General features: G+C 64.5%; 1 protein-coding gene across 1 annotated transcript in view; it reads left to right on the top strand.

Moving 5' to 3' along the window:
- Positions 1-224, top strand: part of ADAMTS1 (ADAM metallopeptidase with thrombospondin type 1 motif, 1) — a gene marked incomplete at both ends in the record, with an annotated part of 4,827 nt that extends 4,603 nt beyond the window's left edge. The window contains one exon of the mRNA XM_008939419.1: positions 1-224. This exon is cut by the window's left edge and continues 11 nt beyond it. Within this exon, the coding sequence (XP_008937667.1) occupies positions 1-224 (224 nt within the window).
- Positions 225-228: the final 4 nt, after the last annotated feature.

Below are 228 nucleotides of genomic sequence, written 5' to 3'. Positions count from 1 at the left end.
CCCGGTCCCTCGCGGGGGGGCCCCTGCCGCAGCCAAAGATCAAGTTCACCTATTTTGTGAAGAAGCCCACACAGCCTGGGTCGGAGAAGGCACCCAGCAGAAAGAAAGAGTCCTTCAACGCCATCAAGGAGATCATCTCCTCCGAGTGGGTCATTGAGGAGTGGGGCGAGTGCTCCAAGTCGTGCGGGGCGGGCTGGCAGCGGCGGGCGGTGGAGTGCCGGGACCCCC

The sequence above is a fragment of the Merops nubicus genome, unplaced genomic scaffold (assembly GCF_000691845.1).
Source record: "Merops nubicus isolate BGI_N331 unplaced genomic scaffold, ASM69184v1 scaffold45234, whole genome shotgun sequence".
Classification (NCBI taxonomy): domain Eukaryota; kingdom Metazoa; phylum Chordata; class Aves; order Coraciiformes; family Meropidae; genus Merops; species Merops nubicus.
This window is presented reverse-complemented; position numbering and strand designations above follow the sequence as displayed.